Here is a 19,816-nt window from a genome sequence, read left to right on the forward strand (position 1 = left end):
TTTTCTTTTCTTGATACAAAATCAACTAACAGGAACAATCCCAAGTGAGGTTGGAAATGTCAGAGGAAATAACATGCTGGTTCATAAGCCAGAAATAGCCCAGCATTTTTTTTTTCCTAAACCATTATCCTTTAGTCAGTGACAAGGGTGGAGTATGGGCAAGGACATGGAAAGGTCCTGGTCACTGATGCTGCTTCCCAGGTCTCTCCTTGAGGAAGAGAGCTCTCACTGTCAGTCAGCATCCCTCACAAAGACAGGGCTGGAAAAGCCAAATCTCTAAAATTCAGTTTCTTGTTTTCTGTTTTAGTTAAGAATACTAGCTCAACAATTTTACCATACACTACAATAGCCTCAGGTCATCCATGCTAAGAAGACTCAAATCTGAACCTTGAGTCATTGGGGAGATGTTTGATCTATAAAAAAGAATTCAAGACCCTAGAGAAGTTAATCAGTTCATAAATATTTGTTACCAGCTTAGCATACAAGCATTTATTTTCTGAGAGTAGCATTACCATTGGTTTAGGATTTTAAGCCTGTATTGTATCTATTCTAGCAAAGAAATGTTGACTATTAGTAATTGTCTGCCTGTTCTTTAAAAATTGATTATGCCATATGCTTCTGTAAAATATTTTCAATTAAAGTTATGAATGCTTTCAACATAAAAAAGTTTATTATGTGCCAGGTGTAGGTGATACAAATAAAAACAAAAGACAGTGCCTATCCTCAAGGGGCTCACAGTCTAATGGGGGATATAACATGTAAACAACTATATACAAGCAAACTATATATAGTATAAATTGGAAATAATCAATGGAAAGAAGTCATTAGAAAAATTAAGGGGAGGCTTCCTGTAGAATATAAAGTTTTAGATAAAACCTGAAGGAAGTCAGAAGGCAAAGTTGAGGGAGATGAGACTTCAGGAATGGGGTCAGCCAGCTGCGTGGCCAGAGTTGGGAAAATGGCATTTCTTCTTTGAAGAATAGTAAGGAAGCCAGTGTTACCAGATCACTGAGTATGAGGGGGTGGGGAGGGCAGGGAGGGCAGGGAGCAGGCCCTAAGTACACTGAAAGTGGGTAGGGAGAGGGTTACATAATGAAGGACTGTGAATGCTAAAACAGGTGATTTTATATTTGATCCTGGAAGTGATAGGAAGTTATTGGATTTTATTGCATAAGAACATGACATGGTCTGATCTGGGCTTTAGTAAGGTCACTTTGACAGCTGAATTAGGAAACTCATCTCTGTGCTCTGACCTAACACAATACTTAATAAATTCAAACCCCAATAAATCAGACTTTGTGGCAGGTACCCTCTACCTTATTTCTCTCTAGCATTCCAGTAACAAGAACTCTCTATTAATAATTTCCCCACTCTATGGTCTGATAAACACTACTGTACCTAAAGATCTGAGGGCTTTGGACACATTCTGAAATGCCTCTGGAACCACCAAATAAGGACTTTTCTATGTTCAGTCCACTTTTGAAGCCTTTCCTGCTCTCCCCAGTTACTAAGATCACCCCCCCCTCCATTTACCTGATATGTATTTTGTACATACTTTTAAAATAATAATAACCAACATTTAAATAAAGCTTTGAGGTCGGCAAAGTGCTTCACACACACCATTTCCTTCCATGTGCACATGTTGTCTGCCCCAATAGAATATAGGTTCTTTAAGGTCAGGACCTGTTTCGTTCTTTTTTTTGTCTTTGTAGCACCTGAACACAGTGCCTGGCACATGGTAGGTTACTGTTGCTGAATCAAACACATCTGAATCTCCGTGTCCCCTACTAGGGATTTTCTTGGCAAAGATAATAGAGTGGTTTACCATTTCCTTCTCCATCTCATTTTACAGATGAATACCTGAGGCAAAAAGAATTAAGTGACTTGCCCAAGGTCACATAGCTAATGTCTGAGGTTATATTTGAACTCTGGTCCTCCTGACTCTAGGGCAGCACTCTATCCACTGCTCTACCTAGATGTCCATTAGGTACTGGAATGTAAACTATGGGGGACTAAGAATGTTCTTAGGAATATGAGCTCAACACCTCTAGACTGACCGACAGCTGAGTACAAGAAGACTCAAGGACCTTCTACCATTGAGGGACACCGAGCACAGCTGTGTTGACCAGATGTGTCCTGAGCTATGGCATTGGGGAGAATGAGCAGCTGATGAGTATGGTAGTGAGGGGCAGAGATCCTGTTGACTGTGGATACTTACGGGAAATCAAAGTACCTGGTGCCAGTTCTGGAGCAGAGAGTATAGCTGTAGTTTGCAGCCACTAGAGGGGTGGCTGGTAGTAAGATCATTTGCAGGACATTGTGGCTGCGGGCCCTAGCTGTGACTTCAGAGTGGAGAGGAGAATTCAAGGTTGGACCCCAAGATAGACCTCATAAAATAACAGTTAGAAGGACCTAAGGCTTGGAGCATCATTCCCCATACCTGAGAACTACAACTTGATTACGCTAATAGTTGCTCAAAACAAAATAAAGCCAAAAATATATAAATAAAAATGAGTAAGAAAAGAACTCAACCACAGATAGTTACTATGGGGATGGAGGAAAATATGGGTTCATATTCAGAGGAAGATAATGGACCTTAAAAAAGTCACTCTTTTTTCAGTGAGAAATGTCAAATGGTCCCAAGCTCAAACAGTTCTTGGAAGAATTTAAAAAGGACTTCAAAAATCAAATAAAAGAGATCAAGAAAAAAAAATTTTTAATAAGAACAATACAAGAAAATTATGAAAAAAAAAGTCAACCAACTTGAAATAGAAACTCAAAAAACTTAAGGAAGAAAATAATTCCTTGAAAATTGGAGTTGGCCAAGGGGAAGCTAATGACATTCTAAGACACCAAGAAATCATAAAGCAAAGTCAAAAGAATGAAAAAATAGAAGAGAAAGTGAAAATCTCATCAGAAAAACAACAGATCTGGAGAAGAGATTGAGGAGAAATAATATAAGAATAGTTGGACTACCTGAAAATTATGATTAAAAAAATAATCTTGTTATAATGTTACAAGAAATTATCAAGGAAAATTGCCATGAAGTTCTAGAAGAAGGCAAAATAGAAAAAAAAAATCCACCAATCACCATCTGAAAGAGATCCCAGGAAGAAAACTTAACAAGAATATCATAGCCAACTTTTTTTTTTTTAAGCAATCAGGGTTAAGTAACTTGCTCAAGGTTACACGGCCAGTTATTTCTGGGTGTGGTGCTGAGTGTCTGAGCCCGGGATTCGATCTCCAGGTCATCCCAACACTGGAGCCGGTGCTCTTACTCGCTGAGCCACCTGGCCGCCCCTAAGCAATTGGGGTTAAGTAACTTGCTCAAGGTTACACGGCCAGGTGTTTCTGGGTGGGTGCTAAGTGTCTGAGCCCGGGATTCGATCTCCAGGTTGTTCTGACACTGAAGCCGGTGTTCTTACTCGCTGTGCTACCTGGCCACCCCGCATAGCCAACTTTCAAAGCTCCCAGGTTAAGGAGAAAGTATTGGAAGCTACAAGAAAGAGAGAAAACATTTAAATATCATGGAGCTACAATCATGATTACACAAGACTTAGCAGCTCCTACACTGAAAGATCATAGGTCTTGGAATACTATATTCTGTAAAGCAAAAGACCTGGGGTTAATGACCAAGGGTAACTTACCAGCAAAGATAAGTATAATCCTGAATGGGATGGGGGGGAGGAGACATTTAACGAACATAAGAGAAAATTTGACATATAACATCCAAGAGAAATATAAGGTAAACATTAAATATCAATTATAAAGGACTCAATAATGTCAAATGTTTACTTTTTATATGTTAAAATATTAACAGTACTCTCATGATTGTCATCATTATTTGAGTAGTTTGAACAAAAGGTGTGGACTGAGTGGAGTATTATGGGGTGATTCTAAAAAGAATAAAATGTGTTGGGAGAGACAATAAAGGAGCAATTATTTCATACAAATGAGGCATAAAAGGAAAAAAAATTATATAGAAGAAGCTAGTAGGGGGGAGAGTGAGTAGTGCCTGAACCTTATTCTCATTGAGAATGGGTTAAAAAGGGAACTCTCTGTGTGTCTGAATATATATATATATATACACACATATATGTATATATGTAGACAAGTTTTCTGTATTTCGAAAGAAATAAGAGGGCAAGGGGATAGGGTGGGGGGAGAAGATAAGGGAGAGAGTCTTAAAGTGACTTAGGAGTGGAGAGGAAAGTTCAAGGTTGGGCCCCAAGATGGACCTCATAAAATAACAGTTAAAAGGACCTGAAGCTTGGAGCATCATTCCCCATACCTAAGGACTACAACTTGATTATGCTAATAGCTGCTCAAAACAAAATAAAACCAAAAATATATAAATAAAAATGAGTAAGCAAAGGAGAAAGAGCTCAACCATAGATAGTTACTATGGGGATGGAGAAGATATGGGTTCATATTCAAAGGAAGATAATGAAGCTGAAAAAGTCATTCTTTTTTTGTTAAATGGTCCCAAGCATGGGTAGGTTAAGGAATAAGAGGACAAGGTAGCAGGCAGAAGTAAAGGGGAGGAGTGAGGAGGGATAGGGTAAATTGGAGTGAGAAGGATAATGAAGAAAAATAAGAAGGAAGAAAATATACAAATAATTTTTGCTTAGAGTGTGAATGGGATGAATTTACCCATAAAATGGAAATGGACAACAGATTAAAAATTCAAATTTACCAATATGTTGCTTTTGGAAACATTATAAAAATGAGAGATACACACAAAGATAAAATAAAGGACAGAATTATTCTATATTAAAAAAAAAAGCTGGGATAGTAACCATGATCTCAGACAAAGTTAAAGTTTTTGGGGGGTTTATTTTGGAGGGCAATTGGGGTTAAGTGACTTGCCCAAGTTTACATGGCTAGTTTTTTTGTGTTAAGTGTCTTAGGCCAGATCCGAACTCAGGTCCTCCTGACTACAGAGCCAGAGCTTTACTCACTGCGCCACCTAGCCGCCCCCCCAAAGTTAAAGTTAAAATAGATTTAATCAAAAGTGAAAAGTAGAGAAACTACACTGTGTCAGTAATATTATTCAGTATTGTTTTAGACCATGTAAAATACCTAGACAGTGTAAAATACCTACACATATACCCACCCCAACAGATACAGGAACTATAACATAAACATAAAACACTTTTTATACAAATAAACTCAGATCTAAATAATTAAAAACAATATTGTTCATGGGTAGGTAAAGGCAATCTAATTTTTAAAATGAGAATTTTACCTTATTTATTTATTTATTCAATGTCATCCTAATTAAATTACTATGTGTTTTATATATATATATACACATATATGTATACACACACACATATATATACACACACACACACACACACACACACACACATAAATATATATGTTACTGAGTTAGAAAAAATAATGACAGTTCATTTGGAAGAACAAAAAGTCAGAAACTTCAAAGAAACTAGGAAAAAAAGATATAAAAGGAGTAGATTCAGCAGTATCAGGCCTTAAATTATATGATAAAGTAACAGCACTGCTGAAGCACAAAAAAGATACTTTCTATTATTTTAAATTAAAACATTGTTGTATAAATAAATCCAATGTAGCCAATAATAGAAGGAATGCAAAAAAATTAGGGAGGAAAATTTTCATAGATAATCTCTCAGATAGGATGTGATTGGGTTGGAATATTGCTGTGGTATAGGAAATAATGAACCGGTTAATTTAGAAAAACATAGAAAGACTTGGATTTATGAAGGAAGATGCAATCCACCTTCAGAGAAACAAATGATAAGAGGAAATAAGCATAGTACAGTCTCACATATATGTGTATGAGTGTATATGTGTTGTTATGATTACAGATATCTATGTATATTGAATGCATATGTATATAAGAATATGAGTGTATGTATGTATATATGCATATACACACACATATATAATATAATAATAATTATATATATATATATGTCCATGTTTAATTGTAGCCTTCTTTACTGTGATAGGGGGAGGGGGGGAGGGAGGGAAAAAATTAAGTAAAAAGTGCATAGCAGAGAACAAAAGAAAAGCAACAAGAAAGCAAAGAAAAACTGGGCAGTTTTGAAAGCAATGTGAATATTATATAGGTTTTCTTGAAATGGTAATTTATTATTTTATACTGAATCCTCTTTTTATGGTCTGCTGTGTACATGGCAGTGTTTGTTTCTTTCATTTCTCATTTTATATTTAAGTTTAAAATTTAAAAGAAAAAAAGAATATGAGTTCATATATTTAGAGCTGGGAGGCCCTTAGAGGTTGTCTCCTTCAACTCCTTTATTTTACAGATAAAGAAATTGAAGCTAAGAAATATTTAGTGACTTGTTTAAGGTCCCACAGCTAGTTGGTATCAGAAATGGGATTTGAAACCTTGATTTCTAACAATAAACCCATCACTACATTACTTTACTTTATCCTCACAGGAACCCTATGGTTGAGGTAGGGAAATGATTATTATCCTCAATTAATAGATGATGAAACTCAGCCTCAGAGGCCAAAGGGACTGACTATCCATCCCCATGTCACATAGCTAACAAATGGCAAATTCAGGATTCTAATCTTGGTCTCAAGTCTCCCACTTCAAGGCTTTTTTTTCTTTAATTCAAGTGCTTTAATTAAGTAAGCATGTATAAGCCCAATTACAAACAATTGAAATGTAAATCACCATTATGGTATTACTATTCATCAAAAACAAGTCTCTCTAGGGCCTGGCTGGAAAGACTTTCTTTTTCTTCTTTTTGAATGTAACAGCATTTCAATCCTTCAGCTTTTAAGGAAAACAACAGCAACAACAAGATGGAGGAGGTGTGACTAAACAGAAACTGAAATGAAAGAGCTCTGGAGGGATTAGATTGGATGAAGTAGACAGACTGTAGGGCATACAGCCTGGCACATCATAAACATTTAGCAAAGGTTTATTTTAAAATATTTTAGACTGACAGACTAATGACTTATCCAAGCTCACATAGGGAGCACATACCAGAGCAGGAATTTGAACCCTTGTCCTTTGCCTATAAATTGAGTTTTTCATCACTAACTACTATAATATACTTTCTCCAGAAGACATTTTGGTTCAGACCTCTCATTCTGCAGAAACCAAAAGTCCTATAAATCAGAAGTGACTTACCTAAGGTCAAAGTGATTTGGTGGTAGAGGCAAAATGTTTAGACATTTGTATACTATACCTCTCTAACCTCATGATAGCTCATTCTGTAGAAATAGAAGAGTAAATAAACTATACTGCAAGGAGCAGAGGGCCTGCATTCAACTCTCTCTACATGAATGTGACTACCCTGTGTGGTTAGTTAGGCGGGGGAGGGAAATCAATCAATCAATTAATACTAGACTTCCTCATCCTAAGGACAGAGCCAGAGATCCTAGGTTAGACTTGGAAGGGGACTTTAGAGGTTGGCTGGTTCAGCCCCCTCCCTACAGGAGTCCCAGTAGAATTCCAGTTTCAATGCAGCCCAAGCACATGAAGTTTGAACCACATGAGTGGATTCATGATAATGATGAAAAGATTAGGAAAGTGCTGGGACAAAATCAGGGACCAAATTGATTTTTATCATGCCCTCTTACAGGGCTATGTTCCCTCTCTGGTATTTTCTTTTTTTTTCTTCCTCTCATTACACAGAGGAATTACACAGAATTTCTTGAAACAAATTGTGCCTTCTAGTAGTAATGACACCTTATACTTTTAGTTCTACTTCTCAGTTTACCAAGTGTTTCATATTCAGAATTTTGGTCCTCATGGCAATTCCCTGTGTGTGTATTATAATTCATAATAGTTATGATATATAATTTATAAGAATATAATTAACAATTACAATAACATAATAATTATATATACCTATAGATAACATACATATTATTTTCCTCATATTGCAAGTGAAGAGTTTCAATGATTTGCATGAAGTTTAATAGCAAGTCAGTGATAAAGCTAATACTACAACCTAGGTTTTTTCACTACTACTACTACTACTACTACTACTACTACTACTACTACTACTACCACCACTACTACTACTACTACTACTACTACCACTACTACTATTACTATTACTACTACCACTACTATCACTACTACTACTACTACTACTATCACTACTACTACTACCATCACTACTACTACTACTGGAAAGTGTACTTTCAAGCACACTTAAGACATTCTCCTCCCCTTCCCCCCCATCCCAGCTCTTTCTCTTCTCAGTTCCACAGTTGAGGGAAAATACCCAAAGAGGGGAAGTAACTTGCCCTTTATCACAGATTTAGCAGCAGAACCAAAACCTGGACTAGAACCCAAGTAACTTGCTCAGGGCTTTTTCTCATACCCAGTCCTCTCAACTATTCAGATAGTTGAAACAAGCAAATTTAAAAACCCTGAAACACACACACACACACACACACACACACACACGAGGTGAAATTGTTTTCTTCTCTGCACTTATATCCCAAACCTTTAGGCCACATGTGGCCTTCTAGGTCCTTGAGTATGGTCTTTTGACTAAGTTCAAGTTTTACCCAACAAATTCTTTTTATCGAAGGGATTTGTTCTCTGAAGTTTGGATTCAGTCAAAGGGCAGCACTTGAGGACCTAGAGGGCCACATGTGGTCTTGAGGCACAGGTTCCCCACCCCTGTGCCTAGCCTTTAGCAGGGTGTCTGGTATATAGTAGGTACATAATAATAACTTGTTGATTGATAGATTGGGCATTTCCTTGAATGACTGGCCATAGAAATTAGATTTGGAAGGGATAATAGACACCATTTCTTCCAATAATCCCCTTATTTTGTAGATTAGGAAACTGAAGCCCAGAGAGGACACATGACTTGCCCAAGTGACTAAGTGGCAGTTAGGATTTAAGCCCAGACTTTATGACTCCAAATCCAGTGTTCTTACTGGTAACAATTCCTCAATGAATCTTGTATGTACAGGTGCAAAACATAGGAGTATCTGAGCATTTTAAGACATATATCTATACATACATGCATACACATACATATACAAATATATATAAATATATATATATATAATGTTCTTGTGAATAATAGCAGGTGGTGAGGATGACTAGGAAAGAGAGATGGGAGGTTATTAGTTGATGCAGATGGGAACAATGGAGATTCCTTGGTCAGCAAAATGTTCATAGAGCTAAACATTTCTGGAACACTTGGAAAGGAACAAAAAGAAAATTTGTTCTGTAAATGGTACGATTCATTCTTTGGGCATGAGTTTCTAATTGTTTTCAATACTTTATTCACCTTATGGACAGGCTTCCTTTAAATATTGAGTAGAGCCTACAGAGTTGTTAACCCTCATTTGGCATGTTTCTAAAATGTCAGTATTAATTTAGCATATGATAATTCTGTTATGGAACTCCAGGCTGAATAGAATAGCTATTGTATGTTTTCAAGTGCCAACTGACTATGGGTTATTAAAAACATATTGATTAAGGCTCAAGAAACTATGTAATAGAGACATATCTTATTACACAACAATTAACCCTCCAATATGTTTTTTAATAGTCAGATGGTACTTATTTAATGTACAATAACTGCCTTATGAAATACAAATTAAAGACATACATGGGCCACTTCATTTACAAAAATTCTATTTACAGAAAGAATACAGGCCAAAAGTTGACCAAAAGTTTGATAATTCACATAACCAGAGAGGAAAAAATATCTCAAGACTGCTGAAAGGCAGTTTTTGAAGTATTATGGAAAGTTCTCTAAATAGAGCTCCCAGCAAAGCAACTGATAGCAGTTTTTCAAAAAAGGGGGGAGTCAAGTTATTTTTCACGTACCATTACCACAGACAAAGTAGATTGAGGCTGTGAGCTGGGCCAGCCCTGAATTCAGGAAACATCAAAACACTTATGCTTCATGATCACTTGCTTTCTACTGGTGTTAACCCTCAAGACTTTACTGCCAGTTTTGCTCTCCTGTGTAGTCTTTCAGCACAGTTCCATTAAGGTATTTATAAGTTAGAAAATCATAAATTCTCATGGGTCAAAGGGACTTCAGAGGTCATATAGTCCAGTAGTGTCAAATTCAAAGAGAAATTATCACCATGGGCTTCATATTGATTTAGTAAATCACAAATTAACATTATCTATGTTGTATTGCATTTTTATTTATTTTGTTAATTGTTTCCCAATGACATTTTAATCTGGTTCCAGTTGCACTGGGCAGTTTTGCAGTCCGCTGGGGGAAGCTGGCCTGAGTTTGATACCACTGAGGTAGTCCAAACTTTACATGACCCGCAAGCCCCTTTATATCACCACCAAGTAGTCTTCAAACTTCCACTTAAAGATCACCAGAAAAATACATCCCAAGGCAGCCCATTCTACATTCAGACAACCCTAATTGTCACGAGATGTTTTCCTAAAATGAGGCTAAAATCTGCCTTGCTATAAATTCTACCTATTGTTCCCAGCACATCTAATCCCTCTTCTATATGAAAGACCTCCAAATAGATAGCTATCATAGATAGCTAAATCTTCTCTTATCCAGGATATTCTTCCCAGTTCATTAAATGAATTGTCAAATGGCAAAGGCTCTTGACCTTTCACCACCCTGGCCACTCTCATCTAGACTTGCTCCAACTTGCCAAGTCCTTCTGAAAATGATGTACACAGAGTTGAATACCATACTCCCCATGACTGAACATGGAAGAGGACAGCAGACCTACTGCCACACTGATTCTGGGCACTGTTTCTTGCACTGTGGCCTAAGATTATATTTGCTCTTTTTGGCTACCATGTTAACACGGTTGGCAAACTCATATTGACCTTGCTGTCTATTGAAAAAACCAAGATCTTTTTCACACTAACTATGGACCAGTCACACTTCCCTCACCCAGTACTCACATACTTAAAATAAAATCTAGGTATGATACTTTATGTTATTTGACCCATAATATTCAGATTCATATAAGGGTATCAGGGTTGGAATGAGGCAACATGCCATAATGTATTGGATTAAGAGACAAGAGGCTAGGATTCTCCTGACATATGACCTTAGGTTTGTTATTATCCCTAAGCCTCAGTTTCCTCATCAGCAAAAAACATCTTTCTCCATTAATGTCCTCCTCTAATGTCATGGAAAAGCCCTTAGAGTCTCTCAGGCTACAAAATGTAGTGCCCGCTGAGTCTGAAGGGCTGACGTAATACTGTGTAGCTTCTCTGTGAAGATCAGTCTTACTAATTAGGTTTAGGGAGACTCATTATCAGGTTGTTATAGAGTGAGAAATTTTTCAGCCACAGTAACTCACAAATGGAACTTATAACGTACATTGATGAAAAGAATGCCCATATCAACAACAAAATAAAATCACAGACCCTTTGTTTACTAAAATGAATAAAATGGACATAAAAAATTGATAGTAACTGCTTTATAGGAGCTTTGCGAGGTAAAAAGGAAATATTGTAAATGTAAGTACTTTATAACCACCACGTCCTATGTATACATAAACCTTTATTATTTTGGAAACTGTATGTTTTAGTTATGTCAAATACTGGCCCTAAATTCTAGTAAGCAGGTAATCCTGCCCCCACGCCCACACCACAGTGATCCCAAGGCTTGGCAATTTGCTGCTGTTCTAGAAAGTGTAAGGATTCTTGCTTTAGAAATCCTGATAACCCCTTTCCTTCTTCCCTCTAAATAAGAGAGAGGAAGGGTTAGTACTTCATAACCTTTGCTCACCTTTCAAAGAAATGGCCATCAATGGGTGGAAACCACTCCAGGGTGACTGAGGTGGGTGTCCGATCTACAATCTGGGGAGTCAGGGCTATGGGAGCAGGCTTCTGGGCAGGCTGCCAGCTCTGGTAGACGAGATCCAAGTAGCAGTGCATTCTCGCCACTTGATTGGGCGTGAAGGAGTCAGTGCAGTCATCTTCTACAAACCAGCAAAAAGAGAGATAAGAATGGGGAGTGGAGGGAGCAGAGGAGAGAATTATGACATCAGCTGGCGGGGGAGTGTGCATGCCCAAGCTCTTGCCAATGCCAAGGTTGGCTTCTTCCAGCACTCTGGAGTTAATGGTGTGTGAACAAATTAGTATAGTCATCAGTTCTACAGACAGGTGAAAGGAAACAGAAGGGGGGGAGGGTTGGAAATCACACTGAAAAGTATACCCAGGGAATGCCAGAGAACTGACTGGAAGCTATGGCAAGGTGGGCAGTGAGAACAGCAATACAGTACAATAGATAGCCCTGTGGATTAGTAGTGAGGAGAATGAATTCTACTTTTGGCTTTTATTGAGTTGATTTTTAATCTCTGGACCTGAGATTCTCCATCTAGGGTTAGGAATAGGGGGTGTCTAGATGATCTCTAAGGGTCCTATTAACTCTACCTGTCTATGTTCTGAGGTCTTTTCCAGATCTAAAATTTCATGTTCTAGTATCTTACTTTCCAGCGTCCATGCTAGTTCAATCATATTTATGCTAGCTAATCTTAATTGAGCCACCATTTTCCAATTTGGAAACTTGGCCAATTTGCTTAATAATTCTGCTTTTTTTGGTGGGGGAGGGCATTTAGATTTCCCACATTGTGGATTTACTTTTGTTTTGCAATAAAAATAATACTTAAAAAATATGTATTCTCAGGTCCTTTTGCAGCTTAGAGAATTCTATGTCTCTATAATGCTGTTCCTTTTCATCTTCATTAGAAAATCATAGATTCCTTAGATTCTATCAAGTCAAATCCCCTCATCTAATATATGAGGAAGAATGTTAAATAATTTGGTCAAAGTCATACAAGTAATAAGCATCAGAGATCACATTTGAACACAGGTCATCAGATGTTTTTCTTTCTCTGAATTAAAGTTTTAAGTTACAATTTGATTTCAGCATTCCTTCCTGGTAGAATAATCAATATACATTATGTGAAGACAATTATAGTATCCAAGGATTTAGGACTGAAGAATGGTGTTGAAGAAGACATGTCCTGTATTAGGAAACTTTGCTGGGGTGGGGTTTGGCCTAGAAGACTTCTAAAGTACCTTCTCATTTCAGGGTTCTGTGATTCCATGACAGTCCTAAAGTATAAGCTGTACTCCTAGGAGCATGGGAAATTCTATTCATTCTTAATATATAACAATATTCCATTAAATTTATGTACCATAATTTGCTCATCCATTCCCCAACTGATAGACACCCAATTGGTTTCCAATTATTTTGGAACCAAAAATGCTGCTATAAATATTTGTGTACATATGAGTCCTTTCCCTCTATCTTTAACCTAGTTGGAGTAGATGCCTAGTAGTTATATCACTAAGTCAAAGATTATGTACAGCTTTAGTAACTTTAACAAACTTCCAAAGTGCTTTCCAGAATAGTTGGATCACTTTGGGCAAGTCAACCCCAATTTCCCTCCAAAAAAGCAAAAAAACACAAATCAAACCAAAACAAACAAAAAAAAAGGGGCAGCTAGGTGGCTCAGTGAATAGAGCACCGGCCCTGGAGTCAGGAGGACCTGAGTTCAAATCCAGCCTCAGACACTTGACACACTTACTAGCTGTGTGACTTTGGGTAAGTCACAACCCCACCTGCCCTCCAAAAAAGGAAACAAAAAACAAACAGAATAATTGGATCAATTCTTAGCTCCACCAATATTGCCTTAGTGTGCCTATTTTCAAACATCTCCAACAATTGTTAATTTACTTTGGGAGGGAGGGGACTTTGCCAATCTAATGGGCATGAGATGGAACTTCAGAATTGTTTTAATTTGCACTTATTTTATTACTAAAATTTTGGCAGCTACTTTAATTTTTACAGTCTCTTAGTTGACTAAAACAGGAAAAAAAAACCCACAAATAAAAAACCCCACTGCACCTCTATACATATTAATTTGCTAGTCATGTCCCATACAATAGGAAAAACAGAACCTTAGAGGTATAAGGGACCTCAGAGATAATCTAACACAACCCATACCTAAAACAGAATCCTTACTACTACATCCCCAGCAAAAAGATAGATAGGCTTTGCTTGAAGATCTCTATGGAAGGGGAATCTATAACTTCCTAAGGCAACACATCTTCACTTTTGGATAGCTCTAACTGTTAAACAATATTCCTTTATATCAATCCTAAATCTGTCTCACTACAACTTCTACCCATTGCTCCTAGCTTTGGACCCTGGAATAAAGGGGAACAAATCTAGTCCCTCCTGTATGGCAGTCTTTTTAATACTTAAGACAGCTAAAACTCTTTCAAATCTCAATTAAATCTTCTCATATGCAAGAAAAAAAACCCTCAGTTTCTTTCTCATATGGAATGATCCTGAAGCCCTTTTTGGGCTTGTGATTATCTGTATTGATGTCCCTTCCAAAATGTGGCTCCAAGAACTGCAAACATAATGCCTGACTAGAACAGAGGACTAACACCTCTCTAAACACTGTCTCTAAATGGAACCTAAGATCACATAAGCTCCACTGACTGACACTGCATACCATTGGCTATCTTTGAGCTCCAGGTTCACTAGGATTGCCAATCTTTTTTAGATGAACTGCTACCTAGCCACATCTGACCATTTTATACTTGTGAAAATGATTTTTTGGACCTGTGTCAGACTTTATCCTTATTAAATTTCATTTTCTTTGACTTGGTTCAATGTTTTAGACTGTCAAGATTCTTGAGATGCTGAGTTTGTCATTCAACTTGCAAAGTTACCCCTTACCCCCTAACCCTGGCTTAGCACAATCTGCAAATTTGGAAAGCATGCTCTCTATACCTATATCCAAATCATGATGAAAACTTTAAAGAGAACAGGACCAAGACCAGATCCCTGAGGCCCTCCAGTAAAGACCCCCATCCAAAATGAAGTAGAACCATAAATAGTGACTCTTCATCCAGCCATTCAACTAATGCAGAATCAACCTGATTGTATTATCATCTAGTCCACATCTCAACATCTTTTCTATCAAGTGCTTCACTAAAATCTAAGTAATCTCTATTTATAGAATTCCTTCATACAACAATCTAGAAAATCTGTCAGAAAAGGAAATGTTAATCTGACATGGCCTGTTCTTGAGATAATTGCTTCCCTTTAAATATTTCACTAACTATCCCTCAAGTAATACATACTAAAATTTTTCTTGGAATCAGAATGAAACTCATTGGTCTCTAGTTTGCTCCCCCCATCTTTCTTTGTCTCTGCCTTCCTCTGTTTCTTTCTCCCCTTCTCTCTGTCTTTCCATTTCTCTCTTTGTCTGCCTGTTTCAGTCTTTCCATCTCTCCCCCTCTTTATCTCTTTCTGTCTCTCCTCTCTCTTTCCTTCTTTTCTTTCCATCTCTGTTTTTCTGTCTCTCTCTGCATCTTTCTCTGTCTCTCTCTCATGACAGTCTATCACTGCCTCTTTATCTTCCCCTCTCTGTCTCTCTATATGTCTTTGTCTCTGCTCTTTCTGTCTCTCTTACTATCTCCCTGCTTTCTCCATCTCTGTTTCTCTCTATCCTCTCTTTCCCCCTTTTTTGTTCTCTCTTTCTGTCTCACTGTCTCTTATGTCTTTCTCTCTATTGCCCCCACTCTCTCTCCATATCTCTTTCTGTCTCTGCCTTTGTCTCTGCTGATTCTGAATCTGTCTCTCCCCTGCCTTTTTCTCCTTCTCTCTCCCCTTTCTCTTCATCTAGCTCTCTGTCTTTCAGTCTCTCTATGTATCTCTCATTATCTCTTTTTCCCTGTCTCTCCATTTTTCTCTCTCAGTCACTTTCTCCTTCTATTTCTTCCTTCCCCCATTTTCTTGGATAATTTCAACATTTCAACAGTTTTGTGTCACCTTTCACATTCTTCATGATCCTCCAAATACCACTGATGTTAACAAACGATAACTAATAAGACTGTGAGTTTGAGGCAGAGATGACATAACTAATGTCTAAAGTCCCTTCCAGTTTTAAATCCTATGATCCGGTGAATAATCTAAATGTCTCCTTGGCTAGTCAATGACAGAACCTAAATCAAATCTAGAACTTACTTGTCCCTAGCCAGGGTTCTGGATGCCTTCTAAGACCCAGAAACAAACCCTGGACAATAAAGATTAGTCCTAGCCCTCCCACCTGCATCTAAATCTCTTTAACTTCAGGAATGGTGTGAGGAGGTTGTTTTGGCTTAAGTTGGAATAAATAACACTTCCCAGCAGTTCCTGGTCAGGGCTACTGCAGCTGGGACCCTGTGGGGAGCAGGGATGGGGGAGAAGTCTCAAAACAGGTCTTAAAATAAATCTGCTGCTGTTGATCCCATGGTGTTAACTTGCCTTCCCTATCAAACAAACAGAAAAAGAAACAGAAAAGTTTAGGCAGGTGCAAGGGGTTTGGGAATGGCAGCCTTATCCTCAACTCTGGGGTGGGAGTCAAGCAATTGAACATAGTTGATTCTGATTTCCACAGTCAGTAGTGAAAATCAGCCCTCCAATATTGTGTAAAATACAAAAAGATATAACTGGAGGAAGCCAGAGAGTGCACAGTGACTCTTAGCAATAAAAGGATAATAAAGTATATAATAGCTAATAATAACAGCTAACTTTTATATGTCACATGTGATATGCCAGGCACTGTGACAAAGGCTTTGCAATTACTATCTCATTTGATCCTCACAACACTATGAGGTTGGTGTTATTATCATCTCCACTTTACAGGAATTGAGGCAAACAGAGGTTAAGTGACTTGCCCAGGGTTATACATCTCATAAGAGTCTGAGGCTAGATTTGACTTCAGGTCAAACACTCTATATCCACTGTACCACCTAGCTGCCAAGGACCAAGGAAGGAGCACTGAGACAATGGCAGAAAAGCAAGATCCCCTGAGTTTATGGACCCTATGAAAATTCTTTGGGCTTCTCTTTACTAAACAGTTCTTCTGAGAAGTCTCAGATTCCACCCCTGAGGTGGCATTTGGAGCCATTCTGGAGCCATCAAACAATTCTCATAATAACCATTGGTATGGTGTGGTGGAAAGAGAAGTGGGGCTGGCATCACAAGATGTGGCATTTTTTTTTATCACAACTGTTACTATTTCTGTGACCTTCAGCAAGTCACTTAATCCCTGCAGGTCTCAGTTTCCTCATTTGTAAAATGAGGAGACTGGATTAGATCATCAATGAAGTCCCTTGCTAATTCTATATTTTAAGAACTCCTAAAATGAGCTCTTCCTTCAAACAACCTGAATTAGCAACAACCGGAGGGGTGATATGCTCTCCCTCCATTCCTGTTTCCTTGGCTTGGTATCACACATTAACCCTTAGAGACAAAGTATTTGGTTCTGCATATGATTGGTGAGAAAACCTTAGTTCATATAACTGAAATGAGAGTTACAGGGCAAATCAATCATACTATCAACAAAAAATCTATTGGTAGCTTACTTTGTGTGTAGTATTGCCCTCTATGTGTATGTTGGGGTAGGGGAATACACAGGGGAAGATGCTCACATGAAAAAAAGGACATGGAAAGCCCTTTGAAAACAAAGTAGTCTATGGAAAGAATGCTGGAGTTAGATCCCAAAGATGTGAGTTCAAGTCCCAGTTTGGATCTTTACTGTGTAACTTTGGGAAAGTAATTTAACCTGTCTTCATCTTAGTTTTAGAAGATCTAAAGATGTAAGGAGAAAAGAACAGGGGATACACATTTACATAGCACCTGCTATATGATAGGCACTGTGTTAGGAACATTATACAAATATCTTATTTGATCCTCACAACAATCTTTTACAGTTGAGGAAACTGAAGCAGGCAGGTTAAGTAAGTTGCCCAGGGTCAACAGCAAGTAAGGATATGAGGCTGGATTTGAACTCAAGTCTTTCTGACTCCAGTCCAGGCTTTCATCTACTGTGCCACCAGCTGCCTCTTAAGGATTTTAGTGATGAGTCTGCCTCCCTCATTTTATAGATGAGGGAAAGGAGGTACAAAGAGATTAGGTGATTTGCACAGGACCACATAGTTAATACATGTCCGATGCATGATTCAAATTCAGGTGGCCTTGACTCTTAAGCCTAGCATTTCTATCTTTGGAATGAGGAGGCTAATTCATAAGACCTAAAAAGTTTCTTCTAGTTCTAGGTCTTATGTATTCCTACATATGAAGTGGGATGAAAAGACAAGTTAACTTATTATTATTAGTATTAGAAAAAAGAATGAAAGAAATAGTCTCTAGTCTCAAAGAGCTACATTTGAAGTATGTATGTTGTTTTTTTTTTTGCTTTGTTTTGTTTTGTTTGCAGTGGGGAGTGAAAATCAAAAGAAAGAAGAGGGTAGAAGAAAAAGGCCTGGATGAAATCAAGGGTTCTAAGGAAATATTTGAAGTTATAAAAGAAATATATAGAAGCTAATAGAATCTAAAGCTCAAACTGATATTACAGTCATCTAGTCCACACCCCTAGCTCTACAGGGAGAGAAATAAAAGGCCAAAGAAAGTCATGTAGGTAGAAGATAGCAGAAGGAGGATTACAGGTCTTCTGACAACAAATTTAGGGCTTTTCCCACTACAGTATACTGAGAACACTCAAAGAGAGAAAAGAGCAAAGGTAAAAGAGAGAACAGGGTTCTGGGACGGTCTTTAAAAGCTTAAAGCTTGAAATGAACTAAGTCTTCTAAAAACCTTAAGGAAATAAAAAGATCTTTTTACTCTATTCAGAGCAGGAAAAATAACAAGAAAGGAATAGGTCTGCTTCTAGAGGCGGATAGTGCAATGCTAGCAGCTGACAAAGAGAACACAGAATTATTCAAATCCTATTTCCTTATACTTTTTCCAGGAAACTAATGAATTAAAAAAAAATTATTAAGGGCTCATTATGTTCCAAGCACTCCCTTAAGCAATGGGGACATAAATGAAAAAAAAAAATGAGAGAGGTCCTCCCCTCAAGATGCTTACATTCAAACAGAGGAAGACACTATATATTAGGGGCCAAATGGTTAAGAAGGATTACTTTGATTTGGAAAGTCATGCACAGGGATGGTGAATGGAATCATTGTAGCAGAGAAAGGGATAGTTTGACAAACCCTTTCCAGGAGCAATGACAAAATTGATGTGATTATGGTTCTAGAATCCAGAAAAAGAATGAGAGAGCTATGGTAATCCCTACTTCTAAATGAGACAGTGACTGAGATGCTTAGATTACTATAAAACCCACTAATAAAACCATTCTAGCTCCCATTTCCAGTCCCAGGGTGTATGTATGTATATATAACTTTGGGAAATGAATCAGCAGCATGATAAAAAAAATAGAGTATAGAATGGACAGTCTTCCAAATGGATAATGATGCTAGCTCCCCCTCTGCTCATTCTCACTCTATTCTAAATCTATGAATTTGATATGAGTCAGCACACAGGCAAAGCAGTGGTAAGAAGACAGGCACTGGGACCCATAATGGTAACAAGAATATGACCTAGAGTCTAGACAGTGAAACAAAGAAAAGTCCCAAAGATGATAATGTCTTACATGTATGCAGCACTTTCTCAACAAGAGGGCAACCTTTTAATAAATGACTTCACTAACCCTTTCATTCCTACGAATGCATAAGGATCACAACCCATTTTGGGTTATCTGTGCTAATTGAAGGGCTCAATGCCAATGGATAATAAAATAATTAGAAACCTAAAACCAATTAACTTAAAATCATTTACATCAAAATTTGGAATACATTTTCTGAATTCTTTCTGGCAGGCTCTCCCTTCAAACTGCCCTTTCCACTACTTAATAATTACTTAGAATCATGGAATTTTAGAGCTGGAAAGAATCACAGAAAAAAGCCCCAAAAGAATATGGAATGTTAGACACAGAATATTAGAACTGAAAGGAAGCTCAAAGA

The 19,816-nt window shown here is 37.7% G+C and overlaps 1 protein-coding gene across 1 annotated transcript in view; it reads right to left on the bottom strand.

Moving 5' to 3' along the window:
- PAPPA (pappalysin 1) overlaps positions 1-19,816 on the bottom strand; it is a 306,500-nt gene that overhangs the window by 200,300 nt on the left and 86,384 nt on the right. The window contains exon 5 of the mRNA XM_069073822.1: positions 11,730-11,922. Coding sequence (XP_068929923.1) covers positions 11,730-11,922 — 193 coding nt within the window. The remainder of the gene's footprint in view (positions 1-11,729; positions 11,923-19,816) is intronic.

Source organism: Petaurus breviceps, unplaced genomic scaffold (genome assembly GCF_028583685.1).
Source record: "Petaurus breviceps papuanus isolate PSGF00001 unplaced genomic scaffold, PetGlider_PUasm1.0 90879, whole genome shotgun sequence".
In the NCBI taxonomy this organism is placed as follows: Eukaryota; Metazoa; Chordata; class Mammalia; order Diprotodontia; family Petauridae; genus Petaurus; species Petaurus breviceps.